The sequence below is a fragment of the Lissotriton helveticus genome, chromosome 7, assembly GCF_964261635.1.
Source record: "Lissotriton helveticus chromosome 7, aLisHel1.1, whole genome shotgun sequence".
NCBI classification, from domain to species: domain Eukaryota; kingdom Metazoa; phylum Chordata; class Amphibia; order Caudata; family Salamandridae; genus Lissotriton; species Lissotriton helveticus.
In genome coordinates this window covers 1,179,669,526-1,179,684,774 of record NC_136068.1, presented here as the reverse complement: position 1 = coordinate 1,179,684,774, position 15,249 = coordinate 1,179,669,526, and the positions used below count along the sequence as shown (strand labels likewise).

General features: G+C 47.4%; 1 protein-coding gene across 4 annotated transcripts in view; it reads left to right on the top strand.

Moving 5' to 3' along the window:
- The window catches only part of HELZ (helicase with zinc finger), a 1,775,655-nt gene that overhangs the window by 864,765 nt on the left and 895,641 nt on the right, over positions 1 to 15,249 (top strand). For all 4 annotated transcript variants that reach the window (XM_078654323.1, XM_078654320.1, XM_078654322.1 and 1 more), the window contains exon 17: positions 8,392 to 8,570. In XM_078654323.1, the coding sequence (XP_078510449.1) occupies positions 8,392 to 8,570 (179 nt within the window). The remainder of the gene's footprint in view (positions 1 to 8,391; positions 8,571 to 15,249) is intronic.

The following is a 15,249-nucleotide window of genomic DNA, read 5'->3' as shown; positions in this document are numbered from 1 at the left end:
ATTGAGGAGGCCACGGATATTCCAGCTAAGGGTCCAAAATTCACAACTTCCAGATCTCATCAAGCTAGATGTCATGTCTCACATTGGGGTATATGGACAAATGCACGTAACTAGGTGACCTGATCGACCCGGAGACCATGTGTGAAGTATCTGGTTATGGGGAGTAGAAGCAGCATTTAGCCAATGGATGCCCAATAGGAGTCCCCTGCGCATATCAAAGTCTAATGGCTGACGAACATATGTACATTTGTAGCCCAGTTCTTGTCATCCGAATTGGAGAGGTTTTATGCAATCTCGGCGGTGTATCAGTTAGGATGCTGCAGGTTCCGTCTTATCGTCTTCCAGTAGCCTACGGGACTTGCTGCGGGTTCTGGATCTTTTCTTGGAGCGCGATCAGCGGTGCTGCTTGCCAACAGCTCTGTGGGATCCACGCCCAGGCCCCCCAGATGAGTCAAATCTGGGTGGAGTATGAGGCTTGAATTTCACAACTTCGTCCATCCAGTGGATCACCTCCTCAGGCGTCTCGAAGAAGTGTCTGTGACTGGTAGACCACTGTCAGGTGAGCCAGGAACAGCAAGGAGTATTGGATCTTATGGCCACGAAGGCGCGCATTAACCTCCACAAATGATTGTCTGAGCTGCTGTACCAACTTGGTATAGTCCAGAAAAATCATAATATGTTGAAAGGCAAACGTAAGAGTTGCTTTTAATCTGGCTTGCTGCAAAATAACATCTCTGTCCTTGTTGTCAAGGAGCCTTGCTAATATTGGTCTAGGATGGGGAACTAACGAAGCGGAGATTGTTCCTGCGGGCCTGCCACTCCGCATCCCCGCTGCTAGGAAACTGGGACGCAGGGCAACTTAGCGGCCGCTTGGCCGCGGCGCTGCCTCTCCTTCTGGGAGGCTTGGAAGATAATGTGTCCAGTTTTGCCGATTGGATCTCTGACTCGGTTAGTGCTCTGTCCACCCCTGTGCACAGTAAGCTCAGGAGAGAGTCACCCTCTAAGCCATGGTTTACCTCGGAGCTGAGAACACTGAAACACGCCTGCAAGGTTCTTGAAAGAGCCTGGCGTTCCAGTGGCTATTGTCCCATTGCCAAACAGGCACTTAGAGTAAAACAGAAGCTTTACTATTCATCTATTGGCCTAGCCAAGGCTTGCTACTTTTCAGCTCCTATTGAGCGGGCCAATAATAATTCCAAAGAAATATTTGCCATAGTACAGGGCGGCGGTGATATCCTCCTCTGTTACCTGGTGCAATACCTTGGCTAATTTCTTTCAGGATAAAATAGTCGGTATCCAGCAATCTTTTTTGAATGGGCTCAAGACAGTTATGGCTGCTTCGTTGGGATTACAGGAGAGGGAGCGGGGTGGCTCCTTTTCTACATTTAGTCCAGCGGATTTGACTACCTCACTCAGAATTCTTAAAGCACTTAAATCTGGCTCGCCTAAAGACCCATGTGCTGCCAGGCTCCTAGCGGAGGTGGCGGAAACAATTAATTCTGAGGTCAACTTAGTGATTAATCAGTCGCTTCGCTAGGCTAGGGTTCCGTTGTCATGGAAGCAAGCACTGATCCTGCCCCTCCTTAAGAAGCCGTCCCTTGATCCGCTGTCACCTGCCAATTATCGGCCTATCTCGCTCCTGCCAAGTTTGGCTAAAGTCTGTGAGAAGATCATGACATCTCAGCTTACCAACTTTGTAGAGGTGGCTGGCCTGCTACACCCAGAGCAATCTGGGTTCCGTGCTGCTCACAGCACGGAGATCGTGCCTTTGGAGGTAATAGAGGCGATCCGTGAGTGCCTGGATGCCGGTGGGAGAGTGGCCTTAGTTATGCTTGATCTCTCGGCGGCATTCAACACGGTACCCAATTCTTTACTCTTGGAACGTCTAATGGATGTTGGTATCTCGGGTTCGGCTCTGAGTTGGATTCGATCTTTTTTGGAGGGCAGATCACAGCAGGTATGGCTTCCTACCTGTGCTTCGGCGCCGATGCATTTGCCTACTGGTGTTCCGCAGGGGTCATCCCTTAGCCCTCTTCTTTTTAAAATCTATGTGACTCCGCTGGTTTACCTGGCGGAGTCTCTGGGGGCTAGGGTGATGGCCTATGCGGGATGACACACAACTTCTGTTCTCTTGGAAGAGGGGAGAAGACTCGGTGGAGGTTGCGCAGCATTGACTAGCCTTGGTGTTCCACTGGTTGGCACGAGCACAGTTGAAGTGCAATGAAGAAAAATCTGAAGTACTCCTGTTTGGCTCACTCCCAGTGGATTTTAGGGATAGGCTACGGCCTTCAGATTTTCCCCGCCCTACTGCGAGCAGGAGTTTGGCAAAAAATCTCGGGGTTTGGTTCGATAAAGACCTGAATTTTTCAACTCAGATAAAAAAGTTGACAGGGACATGTTTTGGTCCCCTTAAAACTTGAAAAAAAGTCTTCCTTTTTTGCCAGTCAGCGCTAAGGAGACTGTGGTCTGGGCGCTGAGTTTATCCCGCTTAGACTACGCCAATGCCCTCTTGATTGGCAGCCCTGCTTATCTGACTAGGAAACTGCAAGTGGTCCAAAATGCGGCCGCTAGACTCTACTGGGTTTGCCTTTGAAACAGAGTGTTCGAATCCATCTATGTACCCTGCATTGGCTTCCTGTGGAGTCCCGCATTAAATTTAAAAAGCTTGCCATTGTTCATCGCGCTCTTTATAGGCTAGGCCCGATCTATTTGCAAAAGAGATGCGTCTTTTATAAACCTTCTCGACATCTTCGCTCATCTGATCGGCTTTTAATGCAGAATCCTCGGTTCAATCGCCATAGGCACGGCGGTAACTCCTTTGTCCGCAAAGCTGGAACCTGTTACCGCTGGCTCTTAGGAGTGTCCATGACCCATTGCTTTTTAAAAAAAAATTAAAAATGCTACTCTTTTAAGCTTGGCTCGGAGTGTGGATTAATTTATCTTTCTGGAGTTAGCGGCGGGACACTTTTAGTAGCTACGCGCTGTGCAAATGAAATATAACATAACATAACATCCTCCAACTGCGTCGCCAGGCCCTTCATAAGTGTCTTCAAGGTGGATACTTTTTTTCTGCAGTGTATTTACTGTGTTCTCCACCGTTGAGATCTGGGATTTTGATTTTGGGATACATTGCACCGCATTTCTGAGGGCTTGTCGGAGCAACTTAACTTTGGAGCCTACGGGGCCAATCCTGGCTTAAAGCATTTCCCGGGGCTGCAAAATGGCTGCCAGCAGCGCTGCATTATCCGGCATGGCTGCCTCCTGGTCACCCAGAGCCGGCGTCTGGGCCATCGCTCCAGTATGCTTATCCATCGTGCTTTGCTTCGATGACGTGCCAGGTGGCTTATCTTTGGCCATATTGTGTGGTTATGAGAAGGGAGGTTGTCTGGATGCAGAGCCAAATATGCTCAAATATTCCACAATTTATACAGGTCAATATCACCGGTTACTCTCATTGATGGGCCTTCGGGGAGGGTGGGGGCGGCCAAGGGATAACACCGCGCCCACAAGCCGCATCAAACCTAGTTCAACTGCCTCTGTGAGCTGGACGCCCCACCTCCCCTAGCAGGCACCGACTCCCAGCCCCAGACCTGCATGTACCCAGAAGGTAGGCTGCTGAAGGCTGCCGCAAGGTGCCAATGGACACCCCCAGGGAGGAGCGGGTATCTGTCTCTGGCTCCCTATCGGCATCCAATTAGGTAGCTCTGCTGTCTGTGCGCCTGGTATTCTGCTGGGGATCCTCTCAATCCCGGCAGCCCCAAGAGCATCCACGATTAGGGAGTGTGGGAGACGTGCACGCCGCGAACCGATCTGGCCAACAAGGCCTCGACTGGGTCACGTGACACAGGGCCTCAGGATTTGTCGGGCTCGTTAACCCCCTTGTGACATTCAGGGGGAGCACCTCCAACACTCACCCCTCCTCAGTCCCTCAAGCGGCACAACTCCATCTACGCGGCAGCATGAAATGGTCTTCAAAGTTACTTCAGAGCCCCGCGGTAGGCCCTAACCCGCTGCCGCCTCCACACAGCATCATTCTCCCCGCCCAGCCGGGCACAGAGTATCCTGACAACCACCGCTCCGTCCCCAAGGCTGTCCGCACTTCCACCACCCGTGGTTCTAACCGGGGGGCCTGGGAGCGCGACCTCGCGCTGCGGGTCCCAGATGATCCGAGCGGCCGATGCCCACTCTCACGCTGCGACCCGGTCCAGCTGCCAAGACTCTGGTAGGGTAGAAGCCAGGGGCCACTAGCTCCACACCCGAAGCCGCTGCCCCCATCGGCATCACCACCCCCGCAGTCCTCCGTCTGGTGGGTCTCTGGATAGGCTCCTCAGCGGCGCGTCTGGTCTGCTGCGCCAGTACCGCGCACTATATAGCCACACCACGCCATTGGGTGTTGGTTTTGTGCCCACCGGAACCCTTAATATGCAACAGTACGGTGTCCCGGGAATTCGCTGAGTCTCTAATTCGTGCGGGATGAGCTGATAAAGCAGGATTAATGTAGGATTTTTGTCAGACTACAGGAGCCTTGCTAAGGTGCGTCCGCCATGTTGCACCGCCAAGCTACGCTGCCCAGTGTGCTGAAAAGTTTGATATGAAACTTCTCAGTTTTCAGTAAAGCCATTATGGTACTGTAGAGTTTGTAATGACAAACTCCTAGCACCATATACTCTTAATGGCATTACTGCACTTACAAAGTCTAAGAATTGGTTTAGAAAAATGATTGCTTAATAGGAATGCACTCCTTCCCTTGTCGTTTATTCTTATATTACCATTATTCAAACAGTTTTCATCTGCGAGTGTGTGCGACCAGGCCCTGTGAACCGTCCCAGTCACAGTTTATGCAAAAGCAAGAAACTCTGGCACCACCTTGCGCACCCTCCTGTCGCACTGCTGTATGGGAAACTTCCCTCATATTAATCACTTGCTGTTCACTTATCCATTTTCACAATTTTATAAACATATTCAACGGCTGACTTTTAACGAGAATTGATAACGCTACCAGGAAAGAGAGAGAAGCATGAAGAGGTCAGGCGGCAGGCAGCGACTCGCACTAGGTATTTCTGATAAGTTTGAAGTTAAAGGGAAACGGGACAGTTGGTTTAAGCAAGGGAGTATTAGGAGTTAAATTGAGGGACTGAGCGATGGCATGAGCTGAGGGTAGCACAATATATTGGTCACATTTTAATGTTAATTTTAGTAATGAGTGTGTTAATCATGAGAGTGTACTAGGGGTTTGAGGTGTGGGAGGGATAAGGATTTGTTTGGTTCTCGGAGGATGTGTGTTTCAGTACATTAGAAATAGGAGTTGTGGGAGAACGAGGGTAGATTTAACCCCTTCAGCGCTGATGACAAAGCCAGCTCGTCATGGGCGTTACCTGCGCTACGCGCATGACGAGCTGGCTTTGTCATGTAACGCGGGTTTTTCAAATATGTAGCGCGCAGCGGGAAAACCCGCTAGCGCGCATGCGGTTAATAGGAGGGTTATGTTTTGTTTTATAATTTTTGTCAGCAGTAAATGGGCGGCTGAGATGTGTTTCTCATTTCATTAAAGAGACCCCTGACGAAGAGCCGGTCAGGCTCGAAATGCATTGGGCATAAGCAAGGAGTCATTTTTGCTGTAAGTTTCTATCTTGACCTTTATTTTAACGTGTTACTGTGAAAAGCCTTTTGAGCACTCAGTGGAGATATGAAAAAATTAAATAAAGAAACAGGAGGGAACTTCGCTGTCTCAGCAGTGCTTTATGGAGCTTCACAAAGAAATTGTAAATTTTGGGTCTGAATATGTTTATAAAATTGTGAAAATGGATAAGTGAACAGCAAGTGATTAATAAGAGGGAAGTTTCCCATACAGCAGTGCGACAGGAGAGTGCGCAAGGTGGTGCCCGAGTTTCCTGCTAAGAATTGGCTTAGACACTGTAGGGGTACAGGGCTCATGCACCTGTACCCTCATCACTGGTTTAGTGCACCCACATCGAGGGGTGGCTGATCTATGCCAGGGCAGTGAGTTGTAGGCGTGGCACACCAGGATGTGTGCCATGTCGACTCTTCACCTTTTTCTGCACCAAAACACGCTGCCTGCAAAGGCAGTGTGTGTGTGTAAAGGTACAGGGCCTCTAAGGGTGGCACAATAAGGGCTGCAACCCTTAGAGGTCTTCCCAGGTCACAGTGCCCTGGGTACCTGTGGTACCATTTACATGGGGCTGACCTGTTGGCAGAGAGTGCCAATTGGGTTTTGTTGTTAATGCAATTTTAGGGAAAGCGCATAGGCCCTGGGTACCTGTTTGGCAGGAGCCCATGGCACACTCAGTCAAAGTAAATCAACAATTCAGCAAAAAAGTGAGGGCAACCATGCAAAAATAGGGCACTTTCTTACACTAGACATGTGTTTCTGGATATTATCCTTCATCAGTAGAGATAAAAACAAAATGCATCCGGGGTTGCTGAGAAAGCTGCCACAGTCCTCTCAGGTCTCACTACCTCTCTGGCACACAGGTGCGCCTCCAAAAGCTCGTCAGCTCAATGGCTCAAGGGAGCCTTTTCAAACAACAGGGGGATGGGAGCACACTGCTTCACCTCACAGCCAGTTCACCCCTTAGCATTAGGGTGAATGCAGTTCACCTTGAATGCTTACTTGATTTTTTGCTGAAGTGGTTCACCAAGGTTGGTGCAGGTTAGTGCTGTGAATCTCTAGACATGTGTTTCTGGATATTTTCCTTCATCACTAGAGATAAAAAACAAAATTCATCTGGTGTTAATGAGAAAGCTGCCACAATCCTCTCAGGTCTCATACCTCTCTCTGGGAGGTGAAGCAGTGTGCTCCCACCCCCTTCTGTTTAAAAAGGCTCCCTTGAGCCACCGAGCTGACGAGCTCTTGGAGATGCACCTGTGCACCAGGGAGTAGGACGGAGACCTGGGAGGATTGTGGCAGCTTTCTCAGCAACCCCAGATGAATTTCGTTATTATCTCTACTGATGATGGATAATATCCAGTGTCAAATTCGTTGAATTTGCCAGTGCTTGTTTTCAGTTAGGTAAAAATTGCATATTTACTGTACCTTGTACATTACATAATTCCAGAACCCTCTGGTGATTCTTTTCCATTTAGGTGTCAAAACTATAAAAAGGTGTCGGATTTCTTTGGTGTCTTGTGTACTTCTTCCTCAATTGTTTTGGTGCTGTTCAAATGCTTAACACTTGCTCCTTTATGTAAGCCTGACCTCTCATAGCCACAGCTACCTAGGGTTCCGCTAAGGGTTTTGCAAACAAAACCTACTGGTCCTCGGGGTTAGTAAGTGTATTTCACTGTGAGGTTGCACTATCACAGCATATAATACACCCCATTTACTTACAAAGTCTCTATCAGAAGGACAAGTTCCTTACCTTTGGAAATGCCTATTCTGGTAGAGACTAGCTAATTGCAGATTTCTCACCGATGTGCCCATCCTCCCTGATCTGCAAACTGAGCTGTTCATCCTAAGATCCTATAAGAAACTTCACATTGTTCATAACACTGTTTTTTACGTGGCTCTGTGTTTTTGGTAATGGAATAGTCTGCGTGCTAGAGTGGCACTTATATGGACCCCACTTTGGACGCGGAGCACGTTCACGCATCCTACTTGCGTGAAGAGGTGCTTCTCAAATTTTTCCGAATCCATTTTAATGCCTGGGATATATGTCAAGGTGAATAATCTACAGTTAGATACTCTCTACCCGAAAAAGCGTCAATGAAAATTAGTCACTCGTTAATTTTCTGTTATTTCGCTCTGGGGCTTCTTTTTTTCCTCTGCATTATTTACCTTGCATGACTACAGATCCATTGTCCTATATACTTATTGCATTGTTTTGAGCATATTTTGCAGATTACTGCCTAAAGGTAGGTATTGCCCACTGTTTTCATGCCTCCAATGGATGAACAGCAGAGTATTCATGTTTATCATATGGTTACTTTCCAAGAAAACTAATAAAAATTAATTTTTATCTAGAAAGAACATTTTTGTTTTCATGATCAAGTTGTTGGATGTGATGTACATGGATTATAAGCAAATCCACATAATTCTCTTCAAGAGGCATGCAGCCTGATTTTTTTGCAGTTGAGCAGATGGAAACTTGAATGGAAATGTGCATCAGGAGAATGCTGAACAAAGCAGGGTGGGATAAAGGAATCTGGAATGTTCCCTACCATCCTTGAGGATGAAGATTGGCACACATTTACATTTCCATACCTTTCACTTAATTTTAAATTCTCCATATAATGAACGTTGATAAACTGTAGTTTGGATTTGAACAAAAAAAAGTCAAAAATTGAAAAAATGCGATTACACACCAAAATGGCTTCTGGTTTTATTGAAGCTATTATTTTGTAGTTAAGCATGTTTATTGTATTGTCTTGCAGGGTATATTTCAGAAATCGATGGGTGAAGACTGTACACCCAGTCGTGCATCAGTACTGTCTGATTTCAAGCACATATTCCACGTTTCAGATGCCACAGAAAGAAGACCTTGTACGGCACAGAGTAGTGGTTGTTACTTTGAACACTTCACAATATCTTTGTCAACTGGATCTGGAACCTGGTGAGTTAACTCTCAGAAAGAAAAAAAACAGTAGATTCATGAAAAAGATACGTGCAACTTTATTGATTGGGACTGCTTTGAAGGCTTAATATTTCAAATCGATGTCTTTTACATCTAATAGTTGGTATTTTTTTTTATATTCCTGTTTTATTTTTCTGGTAATTGTGGTGAATTGTATCCATTTCAGGTGTTTCCTTATTTTCTCTTCGTGCTCATACTCGTGTAGTATGTGTCTCATGTGTCTCATGTTGCTCAGATTAACAGTCAAGTCATTTTAGTACCGTTCAATCTTTAGCATTTGTTGATGCTGAGGGAGGTGGGTTGTCGAAGCAGGTTATCAAACTATTGTTCCCATTAAAATGCAGTATTTGGATGTGTATGTTATCAAGTCATTTGGGAAAACCATAAATAAACTCTTTGGTTTAAAAGATTGTAATTGATTTGTCCAGATCATGCTTGAATACTGTATATTATTGTGAAATAAAACCAAACACTTTTAACTTAGGCTTTTATGAGAAGAATTAGCTTAAGTGTGTGTCTGTTATAGCCGGTTGCTGTGGGCATGCAATGTGATAACTGCTTAATAAGTATGCTGAATGATATTTTGCGGTTATAATTTCTTATGAGATCCTTATGTATGACCCGATTAGATAATGAACAAACCAAAATGGACTTCGAAAAACTCCTACACCGTATAGTCCGCTTATTAAAATGTCTCCATAAGATCGGAATAATAATGTTTACAAACTTTTGCAATCTTTCTGCAGAGTAAACATTTTGTAACTATGGCATGTCTGCCTTTTATGGTGATCTGGAGTGCACAGGAAAAGTTATACACTCTTAATAAGGGCAGTGTTTGTCATAGATGTTGGATCTCATGAGTTGTTGTAGCACTGACAATTGTGCGTAGACTATAAATCCAGTTTACGGTCATCATTTAAACACAACACATTCTGTATTGTTAGAGCAGAAAATCTTAAGGCATGGAAAAGCAATGTGACACCCACCTAAGGAAAACACTTGTAGCCTCCATCGAAAGAACGTGCTATGTAACAATTATAGGAATTTAGTTAGTCACCTGTGACTGCCGTACAATGTTGTGGATTGTTGCAAAGGGACTTAGAGAGAGACTTCATGAATTGTGAGCTGCTGCCATGCAAGCATTTGTTATGTGCTTGGTGGGGATACGAAAACTTCTTGCCGCTACCAGGGGAAACTGCCCTTCACGGGCGAAGCACTGCTTGCTTGCCCCAACGCTCTACTGCCATCAGCTGCCGGACTGCTCCTGTGAAGAGGTAGCCATCACGGGTGACACCACTACTCCTGCAATATTGGGGACTGCAAGCCCTAGAAACCCCTACACCTTGTCCATGCCTCTTAAGGCGCTTTGCACTCCAGCTGCGTGGGATGCACCCGGGCAAAGCCTGGGCCAAGGGCGGGCCCGTGTTTACCCGTCATTGCCAGGAAGAGGCAGGGCAGGGCCACCCTCTTTGTCCTTGCATCCAGGATTGTGCTGGTCACTGAAAGTCGCTCTGTGAGGTACTGTGTGTTTTGTTTCATTCTTCTTTACATCTTTCTGCCAGTATTGGGCCATCGTGTGGGACTTTCTTGCTGAATTTGTTGACTTTGCACTCAATTGACTGTCGGGGCCTTCTTACTCATTTTGCCTTGCCAAGATCTCTTGTGCCCTATTCTTCTTTACATCTTTCTGCCAGTATTGGGCCATCGTGTGGGACTTTCTTGCTGAATTTGTTGACTTTGCACTCAATTGTGACTGTCGGGGCCTTCTTACGCATTTCATTTTGCCTTGCCAAGATCTCTTGTGCCCTGTTGCCGAAGGACACAGGCTCACTTATCAATAGTATTTTGACCAATCTCGGTCTTTGTTGTCTGACGGCGCATCATGGGGAAAAGGAAAACCATGGAAGGCGTGGAAGGAAGTGAGGGAACTCGAGCAGCAAAAGGGAAGAGGGCCAGGAAGACACTCAAACATCTGGGCAGCAATTGCATTCTTGACCGGAAAGACCCTTAATCAATGAGTGTGAGGTTACTTTAGAGGGTAATCAGACTGCGTCCGGCCCCTCTGGTGATTTAGCCGATAAGCGCCTCCTAAGTCCTAGGTCAAACTGCCCCCCAGTTATTCCGACTATGTTTCAAAATCAACTCCCAAAGAGGTTTCCCACAGAACCCAAAAAGCCAGCACCAATTCCTAAGGACATACCACACTCTCCCCCTGCCATTGTTAGTACTGGCTCAAGTACCCTTCATTAAGAACCAGTAATCCATTGCGCAAATAGATTTTCACTCCTTCAGGACCTCAGCGATGATCGCAACAATAATGAGCCTGTGCTATCATCCCCTGACCTGGCGCGTGACACCATGAAGACTAGCACAGAAAATAAACTAGAACACTTGGATACTTATCTTATTTTAAATACACGTAGAGCAGAAAATGGTAAAATGAAAATCATGATAGAAAGTCTCACCACTTTAGTTAAAACGCTACTAAAGCCAGACCCGTCTTGCACACCGCATGTCTCCCTTGTATATAGTCATCAACAACACACCCCACTCACAATGATCCATCTTCACAAGAACCAACATTTCCTAGTAAAGACATATTTCACAGGGCCCGCATGTCTCCCTTGTATATAGTCATCAACAACACACCCCACTCACAATGATCCATCTTCACAAGAACCAACATTTCCTAGTAAAGACATATTTCACAGGGCCCTATCTCACACCATCTGGCCATTCCTGCTACTTCCACAGAGAAGCAAGCCACAAAAGATTTGTTAGCTGGGAGAAAGAGTAGTTCTCATCCATGAGATACTCATCAATAGTCATAATCTATGAATAATCCCTGCCCATGTGCTGGATCACGGAGCATATAGAAAATACATATAAATATATATATGTATATATATTTGAAAACATATATTTGCAGCCTAAAACATTTCCCAACTGGCAAATCTGCCTCAAAATTACATGAATTAGCATACACACAGTAGTACTCTCCCAACCCCTAAGGAAGCAAGAGAGCAGTAAACATTTGCATACAACAATGCTTTATTGCCATAGGAAGCCTGTAATTGCAGGCATTTGCCAGTAGGCTGCAGTAGAGTATAAAGAAACAAAGAAAGACCAACACCTTCCCTTTAAGGCATTAAAATAGGGGTACCGTGCCTTTAAAACCTAAAGGCGACCCCCCTGCTCTCATGATGCGCACAGGTGGCAGTTGGGTCAGTTCTTTTTTCCGGCTCCTTCTGTGAGGATCCTGGAGCTTGAGCTCTTCAGTTTTTTTACAAAATTTTTTAATTTGACAGAATTTTTTCAGAAAATCCGATATCTTCTGGTTTATTAAGGCTTCTGCTTTGGTTTTGTGTGGTATTCCACTAGAATTTCCTGTCAGAATGCCTGCTTTATTCCGGAAATGTCCTTGGGACAAGAAGATGGAACTGGCTGACCCACACTCTGTGTGCATTGTGTGCCTTCCATCTGCACACAACCCTGACCAGTGCTACCACTGTCAGAAGTTCTCTAAGCGGACTCTTCGAGACAGAGAACGTATCAGACTTCATGCCATGTTGGAGAAAGACAAAAGTCATCAGGTGGGTGGCCAGGGTAGCCCCAGGACGTCTTCTTCAAGCAAGCATGGCCAAAAACGGCAACGTTCCGCATCTCCTGCCTCCAGAAAGAGGAAGGGAAGACGAAGATCACCGTCGACGTCGAAGAGGCCCAGACGCTCTTCTGGATCACCATCGCGACGTCGAGAGTATCCGCCACAGCCAAGTAAGTTGGCGTCTCGACGCCACACTTCAGGGTCGAAGTCTGTGGCTGCTGGCATGTCCAAGTCTCCATCACGTCGAGACACTCTCCGCCGCCCTTGAGGGGGTCAGCGTCGAGAGTTATGACGGCTTCCAGATTGCCGCCTGCTGGCGTGCCGCCGTCGAGAGGGTCTTCAAGATCCCATCATTTGACGTCGAGGAGGTCGATGTCTAGGCGACGCCAGGAAGGGTCCCCGTCGACACGACGTCGAAGAAGGTTGTCGACACGACGGTCGTCGTCGACACAACACCATGGAGGTTTGCCGTCGACCCGACGCCGAGGAAGATCGACGTCGAGGTCCCCGACTCGACGCCGAAGATCGCAGTTGAGGTCACCACGCTGTGGACGATCGACGTCGAGAGCATCAAGGCCTCGCTCGACGCCATTGGTCACACAATCATCTTCGAGGTCGAAGCTTCGCCGTTGAGGGAACAGGTCACGGTGGTTGTGCAGTCGCCTGGTAGGTTATGTTCCATCAAGACTTGCCAAGAAGTACAAGGCTCCCGCAGAGGACCCCTTGTTCCTCAGATCGGATCCACCAGCTGACTGTTATCGTGGCGGCTGCCATGAAGTCTCATTCGGCCTCCACCTCATCCTCAGTACCCCCAGAGAAGGACAGCAAACTTATGGATTCGTTTGGCAGGAAGGTATGCAACACCTCTGCTTCATATACGAAGGTGGCCAGTGCCTCTGCTCTACTCGGGAGGTACGATATGTCCCTCTAGGACTCCCTCACTCGCTTCACAGAGAAGCTTCCTAAGGAAGACCGACAGGACTTCGTCGAAATCCTACAGGAGGGAGGGCTCGTAGCCAACCAGGTCATTAGTGCCGCAGCAGATGCTTCTGACCTCGCGGCCCATGGCTACTCCCATGGAATCTGCTCACGGCGTTCGGCGTGGCCCCGCCTTACGGGCCTCAAGCTGGATGCTCAGAAGAAGATCTTGAACCTCCCCCTTTTTAATTTTTTTTTTTTAATTCTTTTTATTGTGGCATTTCGTCAAGAAAACAAATGATACAATCACATCTGCGTACATGCAGGCAAAAGGTGAAGAGCAATAATCAGGTCAAGTTATAATACACAGCCTTTCGGTCCACAACCCTGAGGTCGGACGGCATCTCAGTATAGCAAAACCATAGTGAAAGCAAGTCAATACCTGTATTGGACACAGATAGGGCAGTCGCACCACTGATTTTTGTTTTAAACAGAAACAATACTCAAACAGATAAATCCAGCAGAGAGAGTCAAAATAGCATATAGTCCAACTTAAGGGTCCAGCTCTAACTAGTGGTGCAGCATCGCCCTATGCCCGTTGGTATAAGACACAGTTAAAGGAACATCATCTGTTTAATAAAAAGGCATAGGCAGTTCACAGTGAAGACACTCCCATACCCTTTAGCTTACATACCCGCCCCTGGATCCCCCACGGGGCATCGCCAGTTCCGCCGTTGGAGAATCACACAGTTCACCACGGTATGTGTTCCAGTGTCCCCATTTCTTGTCCCATACCTTGGGGCAACCCCTTACTTTATACACAGTCTTCTCAGCTATCATGCATTGGTCCATTGCAGCTACCCAGCCCACCACCAGCGGTCTGTCTGGGGAGCCCCATCCCATCGCTATGGAGCGTTTGATCAACAGAAACCCCAGCGCCGCCCATTGTAGCTCCGGAGCATTTAGGTCGTTCGGCCCCCAAATGTTGAGGACACATTTCCCTAGGCGATGTGGAGAGCGGTTTGCCCAGAGAGCTGCTCGTTTTACTCAGCGCTGCTGTGACATATAGCTGATTCCCTCGGGGACATTAGCGCCGATCGCCAATCCTCTTCATCTAGGGGACCCAGGTCTGCCTCCCATTTGGTCCTTAATGACAGGAAGGAATTGGGGAGGTTATTGCAGAGCTTACGATAGGTAAGGGAGATGGCCTTTTCAGGAAGAGGTTCCGACAACAGCCTATCCTCTAAAGGGGAGGTATCAGGTATGGAAGCGAAGTCTGGAAAAGCGACCTGAAGAGCGTGCGTGATTTGCAGGTACCTAAAGAACTCAGTGGATGCGAGGGCATATTTAGCTTGTAGGTCACTAAAGGTCAGCAATTTACCCTTGTGAACAAGGTCTCCAACCTCAGAAATCCCAATCGCGTCCCATCTGTCAAAGCCCTGGGAGAAGCAAAGGGAGCCCAGATGTTGTGTGGACCACAAAGGCGAGGCTTTGGTAAGTTTGTCAGCCCATCCCAACCTTCTATTGGCTCTGTACCAAACATCTACCGTATGAGCCATAGGCCCAACGTATCTAGTTTTAGTGGGTTTAGTATATAGGGCCCCCAGGTAACCCTCCCGTCCTGTTAGATCTCTATCCAATAGGAAGGCCGGATTCAAAGGTGAACCGTGTATCCAGTGGTTGATCACCACAAGCTGGGAGGCCCAATAGTAAAGACGGAGGTTAGGGAGGGCTATTCCCCCCATCGTACCAGCCCTGAAACAGCTTACAGAGAGCAATCCGAGCGGCACCGCCGTCCCAGAGTAGCACTTGGAGCTAGCTTTCTACCGTCCTGAAGTATGAGTCTGGAATGGGGAAAGGGCAATTCTGTAGGACATACAGGAAGCGTGGAAGCGCTAACATTTTAAACAATGCCGCCCGTCCCGGGAGAGAGAGCGGGAGTGATCGCCAATGAGCAACGTCGCTACGAAGCCTACGTAGTGGGCCCAACAGATTACGGTCATAGAACTGTTTGGAGTCGGGAGTAATGAAGATACCTAGGTATGTATAGCCTTCAGTGGCTATTGTGATTGAAAACCCCCTAAGCAGGCGAGGCGGCGGACCATGTAACACATACAACACCGATTTGGTCCAATT